Genomic DNA, 24,257 nt, shown 5'->3' on the forward strand with positions numbered 1-24,257 from the left:
TAATACATCATTTACCCCTCTGTACTCTCTTCATCTCCTTCCCTGCCCCTCCATTCCCTCTCAAATTCATGCCCTCCTTTTATTATCATTATGCACATATACACGGCCTCACATACATGAATGCATACATAAACGCAGGCTCCTGAGTGACTTGGTGCTGCTTATGTGTATATTTTAGAGCTGACCACTTGGTATTAGACAGTCATTTCTTTTTAGTGTTTACTTTCTTTTATCTTTTTGTTGTATTTCTAATACATGCTCACTTTTACTCATTGTTGGTGAGTTTTAGATATAAATATAATATCCTAATCTTAATTTTTGAGACTTTTTGATTCTTTTTTAAATGGTATTTTCTTTTACTTCCATGTCTTTGATATTTCTAACACCTCTGAGGCACCAATGATAAAATTTAAAGTGTTCTTTGCTCAATGCATTTTCTTCACATTTTCCTTGATTTATTTTGTTCCTCTATTGTATTTTTCTGTCTTTGGTTATTGTATCTGAGGTTCCCCAGTCATCTAGTGACTCTTGATTACATATTCATTTTTTATTAAAAAAAAGACTGTAATGTGGTGATTTAAAACTCTTGGTAACATAAAGCTTGTTGGGGGAGGATTGTGCTTCAATATTGCCACATAGTAAAGCTTAATTTTCTAAAGTCTGTGTGACCATCTCATAAGTGGGGATGGTATTTGAGGAAATCACATAACCTTGCACATTTTAAAACCATCTTTAATGTCCAGTTCCGGCTTCTCCCATGCTTACAAGCTAATCTGTTGCTTGCAATTCTTTTGTCTACGCTATAACACTATTTATCTTTAAAGACTGATAGATGATATTATTATTATTATTATTATTATTATTATTATTATTATTTTGCTCTTGGGAGCATAGGAATATTTGAGAAAAGGGTATTTAATTTTTCACAGTTATCTTAGAAAATCATTCAAGGAATGTGTAAAACAACACAGGAAATTATTCATTGGTAAGAACTGGACAGTGTCTATTACTTTGTAAGACATCAGTCATGTTAAATCCTATCAGGGACATTTAAGAGAGAGGTCACAGCATGAGGTGAGTAACACATAATTGCTATCTCATGGTTTTTTTTCAAGTAGAAGTATTCCCTGGCTTGAGACATTTGCCAGACAAGTTACCACTTAAAACCCTTTCCAAATTGTTTCCCAGTATTTTATAAAATCAATTTCTAGGGTAATATTTGTGTATGGACTCCCCTTTTTTTTCCAGAACAGCTTTTTTTTCCAGAAAGCTGTTGACTTTACTTTGGTTACTCAGGAGTAGTTTCATTCTAGAAATTCTTTCAAAATTTAGATTCCAAATACTAGAATTTTTATAATTGTCTTCCCTTCATGATTTTCCTAACTCTTCCACTGAGAGAGCCATGAGCATCAGACTAAACCACACCTTTTCAATTCCTCAGATTTTGCTGCTCTAAGGTCTGGTCGATGGTTTCAAAGCCACTTTGTCTAGAGTCCATTCTAGAAGTACTCTAAGGAGAGATGAGCAAATTCTTAGGAATGCCAGACTTTCTCATTCTGCTATCCTCTCAGGTCAAGTCAGTAGACATAGAGATGGCAGATATTTATTCTCAGAGTTCAGACCTCATTACTGCTGAAATAATAGAAAAGAAAATTGTTATTTCTATCTGCAATAACAATTTTGCAAAAGGCTCTCTGAATTGAGTCTATTTCTAAGACTTACAACTCTGACTAATTTCCGTTGCTAAAAGTTCAGAATCTAAATACTTTACAGAAGCTGGTGCTAAAGTTAGAAGCAGACAATGGTCTCTCAACACATCATCAAGAAGAAGAGATAGCATTTTTGTCATGAGAATTGTTATAAAAAAAATTAAACTTCTAAGGAGCCAGGGGATTTGTCTCATTCCCCTCTTGCCATTCTGTTTGTGACTGAGTGTGGAAATGGATACGAATCACTTCTGAGTATTTAATAAAAAGCAATAAAAACCATATAAGTGAGTGATTTTTCATCAAATAGAAGGAAATGATTATTTTTTCCTTTTGAAAAATAAAATTTCAAGAGCATCTCTACCACTCTCAAGCCTCCATCCTCAAACATCTCCCAAGTTTCCCCTCCTAAATGCACGATCTCTTCACTAATATCATATTAGCTTTTAAATGTGTTATTTTCTATGTATATACACATGTATATATGCAATCTACTAATCCCATTGGTGTCGTCTGTATGTACATGTGCCCATGAAGTTTTAGAGAAGATAATTTTATTCTAGGAAATCTACAATGACTAAGGCAATGAGAAGGGATAAAAGCTTGCTTTGCATCAACTGGTGGAGAGATCAATAAAATGGACAAAAGTCTAACTCATGAAGTTTTTTTTTCTTCCTGACAGTGGACAGAATATATTAAGGTAATAACATAATCTTCTTAGCATTATTTCTTTTGACATTCCTGAACACATAGCATTGTATTTATGCTTCTAGCCTACTAAAGTTCTTGAACTCTGAACTCATTTCACCTGCGTGGGATACTGCATAGCTACTGAATTCTGCATTTTTGAATAGGGGGACAAAGGTGAATATGCCCAAAGCTTGGATGTGTCTGTGTTCTTCTTGTCAACAGTCTAGTTTATTGTTAAATAGCTTACACACTGAGCATTACCTGACAACCATCTGCCAGGGCAAAGCCTCCACCAACGAGAATGGCTATGTCCCAGGGCATGAATGACTGGAATTCTTTCCAAGTAATCAGGGGAGAATAATCAAAAGCAACTGCAAAACAAAAATCCCACTGTTAAATATTGTTTAAAATAGGCAATATTAAACTTTCATCAGTGTCCTCAATAGTTAATTTTAGAAGAAGCTTACAATGTCCTGATACTGTTTTCGAGGCAGAGATTTGACCTGGACTTAGAGTTTCCACTGACCTTAGGTAGAATATTATATTATGATGATTAAAAATAATGTGACTTTGAAGCTGGAGAGATGGCTCAACAGATAAGCACTCTGGCTGCTTCTCTAGAGGAACTGGGCTCAATGTTTAGCCTTTACATGATGGCTCACAACTGTCTATAACTCCGGTTCTAGGAGATCTGATAACCTCTTCTGGCCTCTACAGGCACAAGGGATCTGATTGATGCACATACATATATGCAGGGAAACCCTCATACACATAAAATTATAATAATGCTTCGATGCACTTTAAAAAAAAGTAACAGACAAAGCTTTCAGATAACATTTGAGATATTAGATTTAGATAAGTTGTTATGTTCCTGTCATTAGTAATGCCATTCGTCCCTTGGCTCATCTTTCTACTCTTACCATAGGATAGTGAACTGGACTTGGTCAGTTTGATACAATTTAGAACACCTGAGAAGGGAGACTCAATGAAGTGTTGTCTTGATTGGTTTGGCCCTCGGTCTGTCTGTGGGGGGCTGTCTTGATTGTTATTTGATGTGGGAAGACCCAGGCAACCATGGGTCATACCATTTCATGTGCTGACCTCTGGATTTTATGAGTAGAAGAAGCTTCAAAGTCATGAATGCATTTGCTTATTATTGCTCTCGACAGAGGATGTGATGTGACTGAAGTTCCTCCCTTACTATCACCCACGGTGATATCTCAGAATTGTAAGCCCAATAATACTTGCATCCTTTATGTTGTTCTGTTGTCAGGCTATGTTAGCAACCAACATGAAACTAACACATGTATTTTTCTTTTTATATCAAATATTGATAATACCCTATCTCCCCAATAGTATCAGTGTAGAATTTTAATTATTCACTGAAGTTGATTTATTTTTTTAATCACAAGGAGAATCAAGATTCTGGTTTAAAGGTTATTCGCAATTCAAAATTGAATGTTGAAGCATCATTTTCAAGAATGCTTATTCTCATGAAGCCATCATAATAAAGATTCTTCCTCATATATGCCCATCAATTTGATAAGTAAGTTTATTTATCAGTACACTATTTTCTTTTAATATTTGTATATAATATGCATCCTCTATACTCAGTGAGGTTATAAGAATATTATTAAGCCGCCCTTATATTTCTCTTTCTTATAGATAGCTAAAGCAAACTTTTAACTGATGAGTGAAAATTTGCTCCCAAGTTTGTTACTTGGAGTAAGATCACATGTAGACAGAGGTAAGAACCAAGGAGGCTCAAGCAAACTGCTCATTCCTCAACACTTCCCACTGCTGGGCATTAAGTATAGTGGCTATGGATTCTAGTGTGGTCGTTCTCAACCTTCCTAAAGCTACAAACCCTTTAATACGGTTCTCATGTTGTGGTGACATCCAGCCATAAAATTATGTTGGTTGCTCCTTCATAACTCTAATTTATTTTGCTACTATTATGGATTGCAGTGGACATGTCTGATGTGTGTCCCCTGTGGAAGGGTCATTCAGCCCCCAAAGCAGTCACATCCCACAGGTTGAATCCACTATTCTAGGGGGCTCAAAGGAACCATTGCTATAGGTTGCTTCATCTTCATAGCGCACATTGATACGTTCTAATCTCACAAAGAATGGAACGATTTTATTTCTGCAATACGCTGATTATTTAAATCGTGCCTGCCAAATCCGAAATATTCATTGTTTATCGATGACTTAAGAGGTCAGCTGGACCAACACAGCTACAGAACTCCCGGTTTCACTCCAGGAAATAAGACAAAACCCACTCAACTGTGTTTCCAAACTATTATAACCCATCGAACCTATGTATGTTACTGAGGAATATAGCTACTGAAAGTTAAAGTTAATATAAAGTACAGGCATGAGTGAATCCTGCATAGGGAGTGCATGTTGGAGAACACATGCTCCTACAGATGTGTACACCTCTCTGTCCATGGCTTGTAAGTATAGTGAGTACGCATGCTGAGTAACTTCCAATTGTGACCACAGGTTCATTCTACATGGGGCTTGTCTTCTTCAAGGAGTTCTGTGAAACTGGAAGTGACCTTTCTCATGAAATTCATCCTTTTCTAGATCCTCAGAACTTATTGCTGAAGTCTCATCACAAAGAAGTAACTCATAAACTCTTGTTTCCTTGTTAGTTAACATTCTGATCCTGGCCGGGGAGGTGGTTTCCATCATAGAAGACCTGGAACCTGAGTATGAAAGGAAATATACTTCTCCTTCCTTCAAACTCTAGTGAGTTTTTCTGTAGGTAGAGGTAAACTGTGGCTGAGTAGGGAACTTGGGTGTAAGCTAAGGGTTGTGGTCATTGTTAGTATTCTATATGCCTATTGAAGCTGATGGAATTTTGACTTCTTAAAGGTCTTCTATAAATTAAATGTATGAAATGATACTCAACTAATATCTCCTGTGGATGTCATTTTTGTCAGTTTCTTGGCTGGAATTAGAAAGAAAAGGATTCCTGCAACTAAGGCAACAGTTGAATCTGTAACATAACCCGGGTACCTGAAAAATATAAAGAAATGGGTGCATTAAAAATGGCGTGAAGAGCCTATATGAGCTAAGGTGTCAATTAATTACATTAACAATAATTAAGTAGCAATGATAATAATACAGGTCATTTACTCTGGGCAATCATTTTAAAACATACAGCTTTCCAGTAAAGTGATGTAACTTAAAGTCCGAGCATTTCAGAATGTGTTCTTTTTTTTTTTTTTTTAATTTATTTATTATATGTAAGTACACACTGTAGCTGTCTTCAGATACACCAGAAGAGGACATCGGATCTCTTTACAGATGGTTGTGAGCCACCATGTGGTTGCTGGGAATTGAACTCATAACCTCTGGAAGAGCAGTCGGGTGCTCTTAACCGCTGAGCCATCTCTCCAGCCCTCAGAATGTGTTCTTAATAATTCAATACATTTCTCATATTGTCAATGCCACATACATAGATGCTACTTGATCAGACCAAGAGAGCAAAGTTTTCAGGTAAACTTTCAGATTTGTTAACCAAATTCCTCTTTGAAATATTCCTTTTTATTACAGTGTCAGATACTTGAGCTCGAAACAGTTGCCGGAGTTTGGCAGAGCCCCCTGTAATTGGTTTATAATGTCCTTCTATTGAATTTAGCGTGACACACTGTTGCTAGTGTCCCCTCAAACTCCTCTATAAACTGTGAAAGAAAATTGATCTGGTTTCTAGGACGGAACGCCTGCTTCTGTCGAGGGTGCCAGATAGACATACGAAAGAAACCAACGCGTTTGATGCTTTTTCCCTCTAGAAACTTGAGAAGATTAATTATCAGAATGACTTAGGAGATGCTCACAAAACGATCACTGTACAAATTAAGAGTAATTCAGGAACAGATGGGGCTGAGAACTGCTAGACCGTTCTAGCAAAAAGACAGGTTCCCGGAAGCCTCAGCAGTTAAGAGGCACCTGGAGATTATACAAATGAAACAGACACAGATAATTAGAATACAGCTTTACAAGTCAGCAGTGTCAACTGTGTGCATCTCTGTAGCCTGAAGAAATATGTCCATCATAAGGCTTGTTTTCCTATCATATCTAATTTTCAATGAAAGCATCTATATTCTTATAGTGTATATGTGCAAAGACTAAGTAATCAAGGAAGTACAATATGTTTCTCAGCATGATATATTTTTTAACTTTATCTGAAATATGGGCTTACTTTCTTTTCTTGATGACTAAAACCCAATAGTGGCATAATTATTTCTAAAAGCCTGACCAATTCCTGTAGCTATATTGTTTCCTCATTGTTCTATTTTAGGTACAATTTTTGGCTAAATTTTTGCCAAGCTGGGCCAGGTGTCATGTAACTGGATTTTGTTTTTATATGAAAAGACATATTGAAATCAGTCCAGGTTCAAACAGATGGAATGAAAGCATTAGGTGGCAGGAATAAATCTTAATATATCATACCAGCTTAGAACTCGTAACTGCCTAAAACTGCACAGAGCACACATATATTTTACAGAATATAGAAAGATATAAAAAATTTAAATTATAATTATTATTTAATAATTTAAATTATTATTTAAATTATAATTATTTTGGGTTTTGATTCATAATGAATTGGGTTATCTCAGTACCATAAACTAGTGAGCTTATATGAATTTTATTTGCTTTGTGATTGCTTCATTTATATTTCAAGTTTGTCCTCTTTCAAGCTCCGTCCCCTTCCTTACTGCTGTCGATCACAAAGCTAGCTAACATCAGAAGCACCTGCTCACAGCAAACCCTGTTTTCCCAGTACAAACAAAACATCTCCCGATTTAAATCATCCTCCATAAGGAAGACGAATTAGATGTTGATGTACTGAATATCCTATTGGGATTTTCTCCTAGTTCTTATTAGCTTCTGTCAGATTCCATCCAGCTCTCAACACATTACTATTGGGGGCGGTATTTAAAATAGTAGAGGTTGGATTTTAAAGAGAAGTGGGTTTTATTTATTTATTTATTTATTTATTTATTTATTTATTTATTTATTTATTTATGTTTATTTTGCTCCAAATCCTATTAGAAAGACACAAGGTGCCAATGATGTTTTAAACAATAGCTTGCTTTACATAAATGGATGATACTTTGCTTTCGAAGGTCTCAAAATAAGAAGTTCTTTGCCTGAAGGAATCAAGAGAGGCAAGCTGGTTGTTTGAAACATCCACCTGCGCGTCGCTTGAGGCAAGGAGGGTATAAGAAATTTGAATTCATCCCTCGAACCTTAAATATCGGCAAGGCCTGTGAAAACAGAGTGGTGAGGCTGGGGAAGGTTTTGTCTTTCTCTTCTCTGAGGCTAGAATTCATCTGACTCAAACAGCTTTGACTCTTGCTCCCAGACTCTGTGGATTCTTGCTGGAGTAAGACAGTAAGGCCAAGATGACAGACTTCTGGGTTTAAGAACCAGAGCGTATTATCAAAAATAGACCGGGAACACAATCTTAAAATCAAATTTTATTGACACGTAGGATGGTTAATTTTGTTTCTAAGTACTACAATTACTCCCTCATTTCACGTTACTCAGTAGCGGCTGCTGGGGCCGACTGCACCATGCGGGACCCTTAACGTCGGCTTCCAGCATTTGCGTGAAACTCGTCGTCCTCCTCTCTTAGCTCATCTTTATTGACAAAATGGCAGCAGGGTTAAGTTTGTAAGAAACTACTGAAAAAATGCATACGATGGAGAGGAAAAAAACCCTAAAACTCAAACCCAATAAATAATCTTCAGGAAACATAAAAGTGGCAAAAATCACAGACTATGATTCAATGTATGTCAGCTCAAGAGACACACTGTGTACTATTTATCTGACACACTAAAGACTTATTTACCACTTTTACTGGGAAGAAAACAAACAGTAGTCTATGTTCTAGTGTGATTCTACCTTTCGGGTAATGGAAGCGAGAGAACAGAGGCTAGCCCAGGACAAACAGAAGGTTCAGGAGCACAGCCTGCGTGGTTTCACACTCCACTCCCAACCCGCTTAGTGCCGCCGAAGGTCCAACTTTGTCCGAAAGCCCCCATGTATCCTGACGTCTATACGGGGAGTGATGGCTATCCTTTCTGCCTTCTTACCTTGTACGTAGATACGTCAATTCCAAGAAGATTAGACATAAAAATATTTTTTTTCTAAAGAAGTGAGTCAATCAGGCATCTCATGCAGTTTCTCCAAGTTGGGGGGAAGTATTGAGAGGGACACAGCGCGGACAGAAAGGACTCGCATACGAATACTCACTCTGAAAACAGGACTGACCAACCAGTGACAAAGCCAGGGTCCCGACTGAACCAGAGCAAGGCCATTACAATGAAGATCACCAAGGTCACGATTTCTTGATACCTGTAGAAAAACAAGCTGCTGTCATTTCTTACTTTTCAAACATTTGAGAAAACTGAGCTGCCGTGCAGTTAATCTCAACAGGCCGTGCCCGCTGTGGGACCTCGGAGTGGTCTTAGTCAACAGCTTCCTTTGCTGGCAAGCACTTGGTCATTTGCTTTAAAATAACTGCCTTTGTGTGTGTGTGTGTGTGTGTGTGTGTGTGTGTGTGTGTGTGTGTGTGTGTGTGTGTGCATCTGTCTATATGTCTATATGTGTCTCCGTGTGTGTCTATATATATGTGTGGTATGGGAATTCATGTGTCTGTCTGTGTATTTGTGGCGTGTGTGTGTCTATGTGTGTCCATGTGTGTTTATGTATGTCCACATGTGTGTGTTTCTATGTGTGTGTGTCTATGTGTGTAATGTGAAAGTGCATGTGTACATATATTTGTTGCATGCACATGTGTGTGCGTGCACGCACGCATGTGCATATGTGTGTATACTCATGCATATTTTACCTCATTGGCCCAAGTTTTTCATATTCTTGCTTGATCACCTCGGCACAAGCTTTTTCTTTGAGTGTTTTGGTTTTGCCACACTTGAACATCTCCTTAAAGCTGCAAAAGACGATAAAGCTTTAGAGTTGAGGAAGCTAGTTCACCATGGTGTCCCTCCCTTATGGAAGCTATGCTTGTGAATGTTTGTTGAATATTCCTCTACTAACACCACGAACCCATGCCCTGTGCCTGTGTCTCTGTCTCCTTCGTTGACTCTTCTTTCCTCTGCCACTTTGTCTGGCTTGCTCCTTTCTAGATGTCCCATTTTTGCTTTGCTGTCCACGATGTCTTCTCTCTATCTCTTCCTTTTAAAGATCGCCCACACTCCTCATGTCTTTCCATGTCCCACTCAATCCTGATCACTCTCTAGGCAATTATAACGGTAAACACGTAGGAATACTTGATATCTATATTGCATTAAAATACATATTTATTGTTCATCTTGGTCACTTATTTCTGTGCAAACGTAAGTTTTATCCCATTATGTAGAAATGGAGGCAGGGACAGGAGAGTAGACAGATGTTCTCTTCCGCCCAGAGTCATACATAGTATCATACTCACCCACTCCATAACACCTCTGGCAGATTTACAAGATACTTAGTGTCAGAACTGTCAACTCTCACAAAGATGTTTAAGATCTGACACCAGGCCACGAAATTACTGAAGTTAGACTCCAGACTAAGCTACTCAAAAAACTAAACCGACTCCATGTTTTCCTGTGAGCTCCACCTGCCCTAAAAGCAGAGTAAATAACTGTGGGGTACTTTCAACACTAAATACCGCTCCTCTTTTGCCTTTAGCTGCTTGTTTTCATTGCCCCCTTTTCACTGTTTTCGTTTTATTTTTCCTGGTCTAAGGTCTTTCAAACTTTGATCGATTTCTGTGGGACATTACTATAGATGTAATATTTTTTAAAATCCCCCAGAGGAAGAATCAAGTGGGAAAAATAGATCCTTAAGGTTTGCCTTTGGAGTAGGTTAGCTAGGTCCTCATGAGTGAACAGTGATGGTGGAAACAGTCTCTGTAAGCTTATGGTTTCAGAGAGAGTGAGAGGGAAGAGGGAAAATGAGAGAGTCATAACCAACAGAGATACAGTTTATGCTTGGTCATCGTATCTTCAAGTAATTCTGCTGGAAAATGTTGTTCCTTTTAAAGGAGCAGAATTTCCTTGATTCTTTTTGTTATTTGTTTGAGACAGGGCCTCTTTATAAAAGTCCTGGTTCTCTTGGAACTTGCTATATACCAGGCTGACCTCGAACTCACAGAGATATGTTTGTCTGTGCTTCCCAAGGGCTAAGGGAGTAAGGTATGTGCCACCATGCCTGGGTGAGCAGAATTTCTGCAATTCTTAAGCCTTTCATCTTAGACATTCCCAGTCATCCTCGTGCAAACACTGTGACCTCTGTATCTAGTTAGATGTTGTTTCACTTATGACCATGAGGACTAATGGAAATTTTGTTTCTATTAAGTTTCTGAATATTGCCAATCTCAAATTTTTATCCCAGATCCGGACATAAATACTATTATTCCAAGAAACAAGTCTGAGGACTACCCTGAGAAACTCCCGGTAAAAGAGAAAACAATAGACAAAGAAAACCTTCCCTTTTCTACCCTCTGAGCCGCCACATAGGCTCTTTGTCTCTTTGGCTGCAGACAGTAAACAGATCAAACTGAATTGGCTTTGCTGCAAGTGAAGGATAATATCCAACAAAGGAACCGTTGAAGCATATAAGGTTGTGTCAACTTCTTTCCCATTGAAATAAATGCAGAGGACTGGTGGGCGAGCTTCTGGTATGTTGGGGCTGTTTGTAATGAGCGAGTTAACTGTGCTAACAGCCCGAGCACTAATCAGAATGTATGGTGGCCTGCCAGGGGAGTGGCAGCTAATTTCTGTTTGTCAGTCTAAAGCCTTTAGAGGTACACGCCCGGGCAAACTGAAAAGAACTCTGAAAAATGAGTTGGAACATGACACTGTCGAGTGTAACCAGTAATGGACAACAAGGGGACCGTTTAAATACAACGGTAATCATGATGTATGGACTTTGTCTAATGAGGACATTTCACATGCTTTGTTGTTGTTGCTCTTGTTGTTGTATTTGTTCTGGTTCCTCATTGGAAGCATAGTGTAAAATGCCTGCCCCATACTAAAATAAAAAGGGAGGTCACCTATGCATTTGTTTAAAGTCATTAAAAGCAGAAACAAAGAATTAAAACAGCAGGGGGCTAGTCACTAGATCCTGTGCCCACGTCCACTGGCTCAGGATTCTTCTTCTCTGTGCTCTAGCCTTGCTACCTGTCCAACTGAACGTGTCCCTGGAAGGTTGGATTTCCTGGGAGGGGCACTTTGTATGCAGCTGGCCTGTCACACTGAAGGCCACCTGCTGAAGTCAGTGACATTCCACACATTTGCTTCAGCAGGAGGACTGCCACATGCTGCTCCCACAATCTGGATAGAACTTTTTTTTAAAAAAAACCATCAGTACTATCTTCTAGCTAGTAGCACAATTGGGCAGTTAGGGAGAAAAAAAATAAGATGAAAAATAGAGAGGGGGAAAATGTTGGTTATTACCTTGCTAGACCTGGACACTGTGGTCAAGGATAAAATACCATATCCTACTGTTCTGTGTCATTTCTCAATAGAAGTCACCTTAGCTGCCTTAGAGAACAGTATGCTGCTTGATTCATAGGTTCTTGAAATTATAAAAATTAAACTATAAAAGTGAATTTTGAATATTTTATTATTCAAAAAATTCACTTGTGATATATATACATATATATGTATATATATACATATATATTTTTTCCTAATTATATGTGATGTATAATTCCTAATGGAGTATTAAATAAGTTGAAAGTGCAGGCTGCATTTCAGATTTTGTTGATTAGCCCTTTGTGGGCTTTATGGTGGCTGTCATCTCAGTCATAAAACTGCTGAGTGCTTATCAAACTACCAAGTTCAATCTTAGAAAAGCAGGGGATTCTCTTAGAACACACAGTTTGACATTTCGGTGGCATTGGTGGTTCTCCGTGGACCAGTACATCCTACTTTGGTTGCTGCAGTTTAGTTTGGACTCATGCAAAGTTAAGTTAAGTGTTGACACCAAACTGATGGGTAAAACCTCTTGTTTATAGTAGAAGACATTGAGACTAATCATGGGTAGGACTTGCAGAGATTATTCATCTGTCCTGGTGTTACTTCTTGTGGTGGTTTGAATAATAATGGGTTCCATAGGCTCATATCTTTGAATATTTAATTGTCAGGGAGCAGAACTCTTTGAAAGGAATAGAAGGATTGGAAGGTGTGGCCTTGTTAAAGAAAGTGTGTCACTGGGGGGGAGGGTGGGCTTCAAGATCAAAAGGCCATGTAAGACCTTGTAATCAAAAGGCCATGTAATCTGTCTCTCTCTCTCTCCCTCTCTCTCTCCCTCTCTCTCTCTCTCTCTCTCTCTCTCTCTCTCTCCCTCTCTCTCCCTGTCTCTCTCCCTCTCTCCCTCCCTCTCCCTCTCTCTCTCTCTCCCCCCCTCTCCCCCTCCCTCTCTCTCTCCCTCCCTCCCTCTCCCCTCTCCCCCTCCCCCTCCCTCTCCCTCTCCCTCTCCCTCTCCCTCTCCCTCTCCCTCTCCCTCCCATCTCTCTCCCCTCTCTCTCTACAGATCAGGATGTAGTTCGCAGCTACTTCTCTCTGTGTGCTGTTATGCTCTCTACCATGTTGATAAAGGACTAAACTTTGAAACCGTAAGCAAGCCCTCAATTAAATGCTTGTTTCAATAGCAGTTGCCTTGGTCATGGTGTCTCTTCACAGCAATAAAACAAAGCTACCTCTCTTCTCCCAATTATTAGTTCAACATCTTTTCACAGAGAAACTTTTCAGACCTCTATTTTACTTTATATTTTGAAGGTGTTATCGAGTTTGGAGCTTGCGTGAAACAGGGAAACCCTGCAGGTTAACGATTGAAAGTAACTTGATAATCTAAGAACATCCATCCTAAGAGGCACAGGGGCATGGCTTCTCACACTCTACTGTGATAGCTGGATTGGGACCACAACATAGCCAGTTCCTTATGCCTTTCTGAGAGTTACTATAGCATTGGTTTAAGACTCAAAAGGAAACCACTTGGACCTGTATTTTATAGACTCCACCAATGCCAATGTTTAAATTATTCCAGCCTATCCTAAAAATGTGTTCAAATATGCTAATTTTTTGAGCATAAAAAATGTGGAAAAGCAGTGTGTATAGCATAGGGGAGATTATAAATATTCTCTATATCTGGATATAGAGGTAAGAGCATGGGACAAATAGATACCTTTATCATATTAAAATAAAATGTGTACTTACTTGAATCCTAAGAAAAGCCATTGAAGCCAAATCCAAGACAAAAGTAGAAGAATAACAGCGACCGGGAAGGAAAACAAAAACCAAGATCCAAAGTTGAGGCAGCGACAATCAGGGTAGCGTCTATATGAAAATAGGAAGCCATGTTAGGGAGAAGAGACACATGGAGTCTTTGCGGATAGTCATGAGGCAAAGAACAGCAGTGCACCCTTTTGTCATGCTTTTGGCAGAGATGGTTGTCTTGGAGTGCAATTACAGTATAAATACCAACACACATTTCCTTTTTAATTCTCCTGCCCTCAATCTGTAACCACATAATTTTACTATACCCACAAAAATAAGAGGGCTATGTTTTAATTGTTGTCCTTTTAAATCAAGCTCTAATGAAGTACTTGTGGGAAACGCCTATCACTGTAGCTCATATCTGTTAAATACAAAATATATGTGCATGAAGGTGTGTGTTTTGCTGTTCTGCTTCAAATAATCAGGCTATGAATGAGCAAAGACCAATCAGCTGGGTTGGGAACAGATGGCAGTGGGAAGAACTCACGGTTGGTCACCGTTCCCCATTGGTATCTGGCAACCTAATATTTATGAATAATTTTGACTTGGCTCAGACCTTCTCCTCCGGCTAGTTTTAGGTTTCGTTTACCAAAAGCATTGTACCATTCTGGGTATATCAGAAACCAATGGATCTAGCTTTGGGCTCAGTTTAATGAAATAACTCTGGACCAGATGAAATAGTAAAACATTCTGTGTAAGACTTCTGATTTTTTTTCTTTATCTCCAAGTTATTTTACTTAAAAATTAACACAATAACAAAACATCAGCAATTAAATATACTCAGATAATAAACGCCTTTTTGTGGTGACCTTACACTCATTACTTTAAAATATATTCTAAATACTAAATAGATTAGCATATCAAAGTAATTTTATAATTTTAGAGGAACATCAGGAAATTTGAAAAATAATTGGCTTTGATTATTTTTTTAGATGTGATAATATGAGTTGGGAATCTAACTATACATGTGTATATATATATATACATATATATATGCACAAAAGTGCTGTCTCATTTGTGGGTATAAGGATTAATACTTAGAATACAGTTAGGAATTAAGATGGTCACTGTAGGTTCTTCTCCAAGACCCATCACTTCACTAGCCCTGAGTAGTTAGCTACAAGGCGTGATTTCTCTCGTTGAATAGACCTCAAGTCCAATTAGCGACTTACTCAATACCTCCAAGGTATGTCACTAAAAATAATCTTTCCAAGGGAAGAGCCCCCAATTGTTCACCCAACACATGGTCATCCCTGAAATAATATGCATACAAGAAACATTACATGAACTGAGCAGGTTGCATTATATATTTAGGAATTAGTTTATATAATATAAAATATGAATATATATATATAAGTAAAGAAATAGAAACAAAGAATTTGAGGGGGTATTTGTGAAAGTTTGAAGAAAGGAAAAGAAAAAGGAGGAAAAGATATAACTATACATTTGATTTCAAAGAACCTTTAAAGAGTTTGTATTTTATCTAATGTATATTTTTGGTGCCTTTATGAAGAATCAGGCAGTTGTGGATGTGTAGACTTATTCTGGATCCTCAGTTGTTTTCCACTGACAAGCGTGACTGTGTCAGAGCCAGCACCACGCTGTTTTTATGCCTGTGCCTCTGAAGTCTAGCCTGCGGTCAGGCACCACAGTACCTCCAGCGATGTTTTTGTTGTTCAGGATTGCTTGGTAGGTGTGGGGCCTTTTGTGGTTCCAAATGAATCTTAAGACTTTAAAAAATTCTGTGAATAGTTGCATCACAATTTTTGTAAGAATTAAATGAACATTGCTTTTGGCAAGGTGGCCATTTTTTACAATACCAATCCATGAGCACCAGAGATCTATCTATAGGTATGGAGAAAATGTGACATACATTAAGATGGTGAAGTCTGAGGGACAGGTTAGCTGAGGAACAGATCATGAGGGGAGCACATTCAGAATGATCTGACATGTCCTTTAGTGTCCCGAGTCGTCCTATTTGATAGACCTCTATATACACGAGTCTAGAGCTCAAAGGAAGGGACAGAGTCTCAGACATAAGATGGCAAGCAATTAGTGTATACGTGGGATTTTAGGCTGGGGAGGTGTGATCAGTTTAGGAAGAAACGGCGATCTAGATGTAAAGCTGAACCACAGGCTCGTCTTATATTAAGAGGTCAGGAAAAAGTAGAAGCAGCAGCAGGTAGGCTAAGAATTTTTCAGTTCTAATGAAATCCCCTGAGCAGGGCGTTATGCTTCTATTTCACAGGGGAAGAACTGAGTCTTAGGGGCTACGTGTATTATTCAAGGTCATAGATTATGTAGTCAAGTGCGATTTTCAACCCAGGAGAAGTTTTCATTTAAAACAAAACTGCTTTATCACTAAATCACTGTGAGTTAAACTACAGGTCCCAGCTAAAAATGGAAAATTCTGTGTATATCACAAAACATCTATAGACTAGAATATTAGTATTTATATTTTTAAAGACATTTAAAACAGTTACGACTTTTTCTCATGTAAAACTGAGGCATTTTTGGACCTAAAGCATATATCTATATATCTATATATCTATATATCTATCTATATATCCATATATCCATATCTATATCTATCTATCTATCTATCTATCTATCTATCTATCTATCTATCTATCTATCTATCTATCTATATCCAAATGTTGATAGTGGAAAATATATCACTGTTATTGAAGTTCTTATGACAAACTACAAACAAGATGAATAACTTTAATTCAAGTTAAAAAAAATGCACAGAAACCTCCTCAAAAGAAATGATGCAGCTATGGAAATCTACAGCCTTTTCACAGATTTGGCTCATTAACAGTCATAATGACTTGGTGTCTAGCCCGATTATAATCCTTTTTTATTATAATCCATTTGATTAACAACTTCTTCAACTGGGCGAGACAAAGAAACTTCTCGGCTTTGGATTTGAGGACACGGAGAGATACTTTAAAAAAAAAAGTTTGAAAATGTTGACTGCTTTTTGTTTTCATTCGTCAGGCATGGTTTCCAGCAGCCAGAACAAGGCAGAGCATATGAACGCACAGCAGCGTGACAGCATGTACAAGACCCGTGCAAGTCCAAACCAGACTAAATCCCAGCATGAAGAGGTGGGCGGACATGAATTCTCACTCCTAGCTGGGGAGCGATCAGAAGTTGTCAACTGCTGGGAGAGCAAGGTCAGTTTTCCCCGGGGAGCGAGTTCCTGATAAGTCCACCGTGCTCCAGGGGAAGGCTTGAGTCCAAGAGTGTTTGGGTAGCTAACACAAACTGCTAGATAAAACTGAAGAGGTGGGCGAGAAAACGGCATATAGATATGGGGAGCGTTGTGGGAAGGAGTGTGACGAGTATGACCAAAATAAAGTGTGTGAGACTCTCAGAGAAATAAGAATGAGCAAGGTAGGGACAAAGCAGAGCTGCTGACAGTGTCGCCATCTCCAGACTCTACGGAAAGCCGCACACGCACGGAAGCTTTACGGTCATGCGTTATGCATTTCCCCTATTTAGGTAAAAAACAAACAACAACAAACAAACAAACAAACAGAACCCCTGACGCAAAGAAGTTATGGCATGACAAAATGATATACTTTGGACTTGATTCGAATTCTGGGATGTGCACATTTCTTAAATTTAAAAAAATATGTATTTATATAGGAGGGGTTCATGTGCATGTGTCCGTACATGTGCATGTGTGCACGTGTGCGTGTGTATGTATGTGTACATGTATATAATATGGCCATGCCACAGAGCATATATGGAGGTCATAGAACAACCTACAGCAACTGGCTTTCACCTATCTCATGGGTACCAAAGATAACGCCCAATCGCCAGGCTTGGTTGCAAGCAAGTTAACCTGCTTAGGCATTTTGCTGGTCCCCATATTTCTTCTCTGGTAGTTGTTAGTGAGTTAGTATTGTATTGAAAGGAACTTCTTACTTGCTTCATCTCTGATTAGCAAAGACAATAAGGTAGCCAGGTAAGCTTTGAACCCAAGACAAATAGAAACACATTTCTTTTACCATCCCTTGGTCTGTGGAACCATAGGACAGCAGACCGCCCCTTGGCCACAGTTTTGTTTTCTGCAGGACATCTGTCAGCAATCAATCATAATCTGAGTACCCATATATGTCTTATTTCTTAAAAGAAAGTAGCTGTTTATATAACCTTCACTGCAATGTGTTATAGTTCTTCTAATTTTTGATTGATATTGTAAATATCTTACAGTGACTATGACTACTTTACAAATTCAGTACTGTATATGTGGAGCAGCAAATGCTACATATGTGGTTGGGTACTATCTAAAAGTTTATATGTTCTCTGAGATTTTTGTAGCCTATCCCATATAGATAAGCTGACTGCTGCAACGATTGGATATACAATTAGAAAAAATGACTAAGATGATCTTGACAATAAGCCTTTCCTCCATGCTGCTTTCTATGCCCACAATTTTACAGCTAAAACTTAAAGCCTGAATAATATATTTTTATAATCATTCAGCATTCCACTCTTAAACTCAATAGCTCCTTTTTGACTGCTATATGAGTGCAAACTCATATTTACTTGGTGAAAAAATGAATATGAGTTTGCACTCCTCCTCCTCTTCCTCCTCCTCCTCCTCCTCCTCCTACTTCTACTACTACTACTACTACTATGAAAATAGCAACTGTTCTCAACAATACATTTCCTTTCACACGTTTAACCTGATGAAGATTACCCCATCGTTAAGATAAGTCCCAAGAACTTTCTGTACTTTATGGACACTGTGTACGTCCAGTGCTCGTCTAGTAGCTCTCTCCTCCTTACCATTCCCCTCAACGTCCCTTTTCCAAGAGTTTCTGTTTCTTTCAAGGGTTAAAACCAGACTGACATCTTACATTTGTTCTAAAAGAATTTCCTGTGTTTTGGTCAGACCAAAATTTATTTCTTCTTCTTCTTCTTCTTCTTCTTCTTCTTCTTCTTCTTCTTCTTCTTCTTCTTCTTCTTCTTCTTCTTCTTCTTCTTCTTCTTCTTCTTCTTTTTCAAACTTGAGTAACTTCAGCTTTCTGCCTTTCTCTCCCTACTTTGAACTTACTCGACTCTGCTCAATCTGACCTGTGCCCACCATCAGCTGCAATGTTGAACCTACCCTCTTCTAAAACAGCAAGGAGAATCATGGGCCTTCTTGGCCATCTTCTTACCTCTTCTGTCACTTCAGCTTCCCATGTCCCACCTATGATTCTGAAGGTGGACTTCACTTTGCTTTTAGAACACCACGCTTCTGCGTCTCCTCCTTCTTCAGCTAACTTTCTTTACCTTCCTCACTAACAGTATTTCCTGGAAGTACATTCATATCTATATTCTTTTCAACTTTTTCTTCCTTTGTAATTATTTCCATGCTCAAGAATTTAATTTCTGCCCTTATAGATATGCTATTTGGCATAATTATCTCCAAGAAAGCACATACTTACGAAGCCTGCTACCAGTCTCCTTGTGGATAGGTACTCAGTAGGCCACGTAAATCTGACCAGATTAAGTTAATTTCTCCAAGGGATATGCTTTTTCTCGCCAAGAAGCTCACAGCACCACTCTCTAGCCACACATCGCCGGAATTGCTTTAAAGCCTCGTTAACTTGAAACTCTCACGACTAATTATAATGACCTTCTGGCTGTACGATGTGATGTCTTGGATTTAAACACCGTCATCTCAGGAGTAGCCTTTCATCATTTCTCAGTGCATGAGTAATGCACTTCTAATTGGTTTCTTACCCCAGATTCTTAGAATGTCAATCTGGGTGCACGCCGCCACTCTAAGCTGAGGGGAAGAAAAGGGACGACTCCAGTTCTTTAAAAGTAGGTTGCAGACATTACTCCATTTGATTTGAGTTATTTGCACTAATTTCATTACTGTACATAGTGTTTACCTCTAAAATCTTTCTGAATAATGACAAGTTTTCTCTAGTAAATTTCCTGTAGCATATGACTCCAGTACTGAAGGACACACCTTCAGTGTCTGTGGAGGTAACTTTTTAATTAAGGCTATTTTTGCAGTATTCCTTTATTAATTTATTTATTCATACATTTTACATCCTGATCGCAGTCCCCTCCCTCCTCTACTCCCAGACTCACTTCTCCCCCTCCCCCTCTCCTTCTCCTCAGAGAAACCCTGCCCCTGCTGGGTCCCAACCCTCCCTGGCACATCAAGTCTCATCAGGACTAAGTTCATTCTTTTACACTGAGGCCAAACAAGGCAGCCCAGCTAGGGGAAAGGGGTTCAAAGGCAGGCAACAGAGTCCTAGTCAGAGACAGTCCCAACTCCAATTGTTAGCAGACCCACATGAAGACCAAGCTTTGCAGTGTTTCTGTTATGATGATGTCCTATTATTATCATCACCACTCAACCTATCTATACAAATTATATATGGACTTATGGGGAAACAGATGATAGTTTGTAGAAGATAAATAGGTAAACAGCTGAAAAGGACTTCTAAGTAATTTATGCAATTTTTTTTCTTTCAATACTGCACTTGGAAGATGGCACCTTGCTTTGAATATCAATGGCAGAAGTTACTGTTATTCAAGTTTCTTGTAGCCTTTAGCATTGGAAGGCAAGATCATCGCAAATTTATTACTGCTCAAAACAATGGCAAGTGGTATCAAGAAGAAAAAGTTGCACTCTCTTAGTGAGTTCTTAAATAAAGCAGAATATCTCTCCAGCTCTAAAAATGGGTAAAAAGGATATATATTGCAGGACTTTAAGCTTCTGATATTTTCCCAATGAAATCGAATGAATATTCCCCACTATAGGTTTATGAACCGGTATTTTGCAAAGATGTATTCATAAAAAACCTACCTATCTGTTTTATTTTATAACAATATTTTCTATCAAATGGTGAATCTGACTTTATTTTAATTAAGGTTTCCATATACTTATTAGTGTAAAGACAACATTTTGGGGGAAAACCCAAAATTTCTAGTTATATTTTAAGTAGTTGAAGAATTTAAAGGAAACTTTAGTCAAATTTTATGATTAGAGACATTAGGTTCATGAAAAATAATTATTTAAACATTTATTTAAGTTGTTAAAATGCTCTATTTAAATACTCTATTAAAGTAGAGTAATGCAAGCAAAGTATCAAGAGAAAGATTAAATAATAAAAAAAATTAAAACCTGGTTCATACACTACACAGGAACACAAAGAGCAGGGGCAAGCTCAGCATGGACTCAACTGTAAAGAGATTTCATTAGAATGGTCTAACCACTCTGTACATAGCAGCTGCTCTCTGACACCAACAGTGGTAAACCCTTTAAATTGGGCCTCAGCCTTAGGAATAAGCTACCGAAGAGCTGGTTGAGATGCAGAATCTCTTTTCCTGATCAAAGGCACAAATGTAGCTGGCAGAAAAGATTCGGATGCATTTCCAGTTCTTAATTTAGCTATTTGTGGAAAATAGCCCCAGAAGTCCTCCAGTTATGCATCAAATATCTTCCAAATAGTTCTTCCTAAGTGATTGTTTAGATCTATGAAGTACTGCTGAAGAGTGGAAGTCCATACAAACCTCACCCCTAACCAAGAAGCTATTTAAAACTGATACTTGGCTGCGAAAAGGAAAATCAGTTTTCTCCAATGGAGTGTTACTGGGTAAATCAACTACATTTCAGGGCAGAGAGTAAGTCCAGGTGGAGTTAACCACCAGAAAATGTACTTTTAAAAAAAGTCTTTGTATTTTCTTTTGGTATTTTTTGTCTTTCTATTTTTTGATTTGATTTTAATTTTTGTGTTTTGTGTTTGTGTGTGTGTGTGTGTGTGTGTGTGTGTGTGAGAGAGAGAGAGAGAGAGAGAGAGAGAGAGAGAGAGAGAGAGAGAAAGAGAGAGAGAATGGGGAAATGGGGAAAAGTTGAGAACTGGGATAAAACGTGATTAAAATATACTGTTTGAAAACATATAAAAATAATATAAATTTATCTTTACACTAGACATATAAATTAAAACGAATGCATGATGGATGTATATTCACAGAAACATTAAATATACATGAATGTCTTCAGTTTTGAGCCTAAACTTCTACATCATTGGTCTTAGTATACAAGATGCTACTCTTGGTAGAATGGGGATTGGCATTCTTATCCTTGCATTTGTTGGAGAAGTTATGTATGCAAAACGTCTTACAAATTATTTGATAAGGCCAATAAAGCCTAGGACTTTGCTCTTTAGACTGTAATCCTCTGTTTCTGAACCCTACCTTTTATGGGTAAAGCCTGCCTCCTCTTCTTGGGCTTCTTAAAGGCCACTCTTCTGCCTAGCATTCTGATAAGTATATAATGTATTTCTAGTATTTGAAGTAGACCTTACTTCTGAGCTCTCAAAGAAAAACATGTATTTCTAACTGTTGCTTTAATAGTTTTACACAGTGCAAAATATATTAGCATTATTTACACACTTAATTCTCATAGTATGTTTACAAAATGTTATTGTTTTACATACAAAAAATCACATCTTGGAGGAATTAATTTTAGTTAAGTTTTATAACTAAACTAATTTAAATTTAACTAAATTTAGTTATAGTACTTAACTATAAACTATAGTATTTAAGTAATCTAAATTCAAGTAAAACACTACCAGGGTTGAAACTGGAGGTTCCTCAAGGTTTGTAATGGTCTGGTATCACAATCATAAACTTTCAGTCATTCATTCTCATATAAGTAGGGTAGTCTAATGCTTGTATCTCTGGTAGCTACTTAATTCTTCAGTTTTTTTTCTTTTTGGTATTGCCAGCCTCAGCGTCTTCCAACGAATACCCATGTTCACAGTTCACCACAGTTCAAATGCTCAGCATCCAAGCTACGTAAATCACCTCACGCAACAGTGCATTTGCATTTCAGCTGATGATCACATTATTGAATTGGTTGCAATGAGAAACTTACTCCCTTTCTGGTAAGAGGCTCAGACAGGCATGCTGCTCCATTCTATCACATAAGCATGCAGTCTCTGATACTAGCAGAGTAAGGCCTTTTTACAGAACCATGATCTTAGCTTAGCTTAGCTTTGCTTAGCCAGGGAATGGATTCTCAAATACATGTTAATTTACCAGATCCTACATAGTCATCGTCAATCCAAAGGTAGATTTCTAAATCTAGAGAAATCCTGATAGGAAACAAAGTTAATCCTGCATAACGGTTCAGTCTCTGAATTTGATGAGTCAGGTAAGAATTACGTCCATGGTTTGTTTGCTGTCTGCTTGTTGAATCACCAATCTGAATTTACTTACGTGTTGAAATGCTCGGAGAAGATCAGGTTGGTGGAGGTACCAGTGATTGTCGTCAGTCCACCAATGGTTGAAGAGTAAGCAATACATAAACACATGAGCTTACACATCATGTGGTCCTTCTTTGACCGATACTTTGCTCCTGTGACTGTGTTCTGTAAATAAGAAAAGACCTTGTGAGGATCGTTCTACTTGTAGTCATAACACTCTTTCTGTAATGAATGTGTCCTAGCTATTCTATTTCATATACATGATGGCGTCTGAAGACAGAACTTTGGAAGGAGGGTAATTAGAGTTAATGACATGAAGTGAGATCAAAGCTCCTTTAAGAGGAGATATTAAGAAGACATTAGGATTCCTCTACACCAACTGAAAACGCACAAAGGTAGTCCCTGCCAGACCTTGATACTAGATTTAATTGTTGTAAATGAGTTTTTGGTGGTATTTTATTATTGAATCCTAGGTTAACTAATAAATAATACATTCTTAGCTATAGGAATAGGACAATATAATAAACATGTAAGTAAAATACTGAAATATTTCACAAACACAATTTTAGTTATTCTTTAAAGCTTGATCTAATCTTTCCTTTATCTCTTCCCTCTTTTCAGAACTTCCAATGCTTTCTGTAATTTTGTGGTATTTTTGATGGTACATGGTCAATAAGTTCTTTAACATCTTTGGGAGCTTTTCCTTACCTTGGCCCTTTGACGGTTGATATTTGTAAGATATCACTCTAGAAACCAAATATTTACATCTTCATGATTCATAGCATTGAGAGATGGACTCAGAACCCTTGTTTCTCACTTTCTGCTCCAAAATAGCCTGCATGTATGTACACATGTGAATGCGCGCGCACGCACACACACACACACACACACACACACACACACACACTGGATCATGTAAGTTGGGCATTCCTTTTCTCTATACTTTTTTATCATGTTATTCTGAAGTACTTATTTAGTGCTTTAATTTAATGCTTCTGTCTTGTTCTGTCTCTCTATTCTACCCAAAACATATGTCTTGTTTTTGTGAAAAAAATATCGTGATACAATCTACAGATGCAGAGAAAGGGTTTACTTAGCTTACAATTTCAAGTTACAGTCTATCGCGGCAGGAAAGTCACAAGAGCAGGAGCTTGAAGAACTGCTCACATCCAACTTTGCTTGACTGCTTGTGCTCAACTCAACTGTTCCATGATGAAACGGCTCACATTTCCTTAACTACATTTATCCGTGTAAATTTTATACCATAGTGCGGTGGGCAGTATTATACCAAGATACCAGGGCACAGAGGAAGACAGGAGAAGAGAGGT

At 38.0% G+C, this 24,257-nt stretch overlaps 1 protein-coding gene across 1 annotated transcript in view; it reads right to left on the minus strand.

The window, feature by feature from the left end:
• The window catches only part of Slc13a1 (solute carrier family 13 member 1), a 77,879-nt gene that overhangs the window by 7,678 nt on the left and 45,944 nt on the right, over positions 1–24,257 (minus strand). The window contains 6 exon segments of the mRNA NM_031651.2: positions 2,658–2,767; positions 5,314–5,420; positions 8,667–8,768; positions 9,265–9,363; positions 13,637–13,756; positions 22,943–23,094. Coding sequence (NP_113839.1) covers positions 2,658–2,767; positions 5,314–5,420; positions 8,667–8,768; positions 9,265–9,363; positions 13,637–13,756; positions 22,943–23,094 — 690 coding nt within the window.

Source organism: Rattus norvegicus, chromosome 4 (genome assembly GCF_021556685.1).
Source record: "Rattus norvegicus strain SHRSP/BbbUtx chromosome 4, alternate assembly SHRSP_T2T, whole genome shotgun sequence".
NCBI classification, from domain to species: Eukaryota; Metazoa; Chordata; class Mammalia; order Rodentia; family Muridae; genus Rattus; species Rattus norvegicus.